The sequence below is a fragment of the Limulus polyphemus genome, unplaced genomic scaffold (genome assembly GCF_000517525.1).
Source record: "Limulus polyphemus unplaced genomic scaffold, Limulus_polyphemus-2.1.2 Scaffold7670, whole genome shotgun sequence".
NCBI lineage: Eukaryota > Metazoa > Arthropoda > Merostomata > Xiphosura > Limulidae > Limulus > Limulus polyphemus.
Window position 1 is genome coordinate 6779 of NW_013673280.1, and position 3015 is coordinate 9793.

The 3015-nt window shown below is 31.2% G+C and overlaps 1 protein-coding gene across 1 annotated transcript in view; it reads left to right on the forward strand.

Annotated features, from left to right (window-relative positions):
* LOC106474774 (S-adenosylmethionine decarboxylase proenzyme-like) overlaps positions 1-3015 on the forward strand; it is a 20518-nt gene that overhangs the window by 6418 nt on the left and 11085 nt on the right. The window contains exon 3 of the mRNA XM_013935464.2: positions 2498-2624. Within this exon, the coding sequence (XP_013790918.1) occupies positions 2498-2624 (127 nt within the window). The remainder of the gene's footprint in view (positions 1-2497; positions 2625-3015) is intronic.

Sequence of the window (3015 nt, forward strand, 5' to 3'; positions counted from 1 at the left end):
AAGAAAGGACTTGTATCGCTGAAGTTTCTCGGAAATAATATATACCGGAAATTAACAAACGAGCAGATACACGACAGTATTTTGTGGCATTGTTCATCGTAAGTAAATTACAGTGAATGTTGCATACAGACGATGGTTAATATTTTAAGTTATAATGTAATCCAACCCAGCTGTCCAGCACAATTTTGTGACTTGTTTATTGTTCAACTGATTTTCATCTCTGAGTATAACTCCGTCACCCATGCAACACTGCTTGTGTGTACTTATACCCCCATCCCATATATTTCTTGCCCCACTTAGTTGCTGTGAATTTTACACCCCCATCCCAGTCCATCCCTCTTTTCCATTCTTCCTCTTGGGGAGGTAAAACCATGCAGTAAAAACCTTCTAGAGATTTGCTAATAGATTATATCCCCACAGTTATAGAGCCAGTACTTTTCAAAAATTCTGTTTAAAATCTTAATTCCAAATTTGAGTATTTTTATCAGTAGTGTTTTATTGGCTCAAGGAAACCTCCAAAAGTGGACTGCATTTTCGACAGGGCTTAGTATTTGTGATGATCATAATGTACAACTACCAAGTTCTTTAATATTTAAGTAACAAGTTGTGTTTTCTCTCACCGTTTGAATATAATACATAAGCAACACATTTAGATTGTATCCAAAAAAAAAAAGTCTACTTTGTGTCCAAATTCTGGAAATTTGTGACGTCGGTGTAAGATGTATTTTAAATTAGAATAATTTACCTTAAGGAACTATAACAGAATCATGAAGTTATTAACCATCGGATATCTTAATGTATAACAATTTGTTTAATTGATGACAATATGTTGTGTGTAATTTTTGTTAAAAAAATATAATGATGGGATATAACTTGCATAAAGCCATGTATAAAATTTTTTGTTATTTATAATTACACAAAAATTTATCTTGGGGACTTTATATATATAAAAAAAAAGGGTAATTGTTGTAAGTTACTGCTTCCGTTTTTACAACATAAATAAGATTTTGTGAACATCACCAAGAAGCCCCCACATCCACAGGGTCTCACTTGTAAGTCTGAGGGCTTGTAACATTAAAAATTGGGGTTTGGTTCTCAAGATGGGGACAGCACAGTTTTGTGCTTAATAACAAAGAAATATCTCTGAGAAAAGTAATATTACACAACATGGAAGCTTGATCTATATTTTTTACTATATATTAGTTAAATACTTAAATAACATCATTCACCAGACCACAATTATTCCTAATCTTTTAACTTTGTTTAATGAAATTTGTTGAAAAAATTAGTTTTTCACCAACTGTTTAAAGTCAGTTACTTGTTCATTGTTTTAGTCTAGTAAACTAGAATTTCTTTTTGAACTTTCTTACTATATTAAATTAAATTTGTATTCTGTGCCATCTTAGAAGTTTACGGAATTTTAGAAGTTTACGGAATTACATATTTTTGTTTTACAGGAGTATACTGTTATTTCCACTTCCCTGTGTGGTACATGTTTCACGGAACACCTCATCTATCGTATTATAACATCACTTTAAAAAAAGGGAACAGATATTGTTAACTAATTTCACAGACATAAGACATTTTGAACCATGATTTCCTGTTAAAATAAATGTTGATGCAATTCAGTAGATGGTAAGAATTGTAACTAAGAAAATCAGCTTAACCGACATCGAAAATCTACTCTCAAGCCAGAGTTTTTAAAAAAAATTTTGTTTCAGCATGGTGGCAGTAGAATCGTTTTTTTTTATATATACATTTAATTAGAAAGTAATCTAGATTATTCATGAAATTTATTTGTCATATTGAATTATCTGTTAAACCAAACTCAGTTTTCATACCATTACACCCTGATAAGGAGATTAATGTTACTTTCAAAGTGCTAGGCTTAGTGTTGGATATCTGGTAAAGTAAAACATTATGCAGTATTCCAGGTGTGTATGAGTTCATAAAAATAGTAATAATAATAATAATAATTTCTTGGTAAACAAGATACAAAATAAATCTAACTTCTTATTTTTTTGTAGGTGAAGCAGTGAACTTTTTATTTAGTGAAAAATCCAATTTTTATAAACTACTACTTTTAATTAGGTCAATTTTTAATTTTTTTCTATTGAGTGTAGTTTATTAGTAATACTAATATTTTTTACTTTTGCTTCTATGTGTATTTGTTAGAATAGTTGTATGTATGAGAAAGTTGGTGGTATTCAATACTTATTAGTATGCAACATACCTGAAGGGATGCATATCCACTTTTGGGGGGCTCCATGAAGTCTTAATGTTTTTGTTTTTTTTTTGGTGTTTGCTATTTCATTAAAACTTTAAACACAAAAGAAAAACAAGAGATAATGCATTTAGTGCTGGCACGTAGCGGAGTGTGGGGGCTGTTACTTGCTACCGAGTGCAGTCTTTGCACCGACCCTACGGCGTTCAGCGAGGTAAGTCTGCACATCCTTGCAGTGATCTGTACTCAGAGTTTTTTTGTGTTATTTTGTAGCGAAAGCAGCATGTTTGTCTCCAAAAGTCGCTTTATTTTGAAGACGTGTGGTTCGACTACACTACTAAGAGCCGTTCAACCTCTGTTGTACTTGGTGCAGGAATATACAGGGTTTGATGAAGTCCTGGTACGTCTGATTATTTTCAAATACATAACCTAAAATTTTTATTGCATAGTAAACCTGTTGCCAAGAGAACCAAAGCATATAGTTTCATCATCAGAATATATCTTATTTTTGTTGTATTTTGACACTTGTTTATAAAGTTAAAATCATAAATAATATTCAACGTTAAACTGGTATACAATTAAAAACATTTTATTTAGGCCTATCTATGGCCTTCAAAAAGTTGAGGATGACGTTGTAATGTCGAAACATGTAGTTGTCGTCAACTTTTTGAAGACCATAGATAGGCCTAAATAAAATGTTTTTAATTGTATACCAGTTTAACGTTGAATATTATTGATGATTTTAACTTTATACACAACTGCCAAAATACAACAAAAAGAAGATATATTCT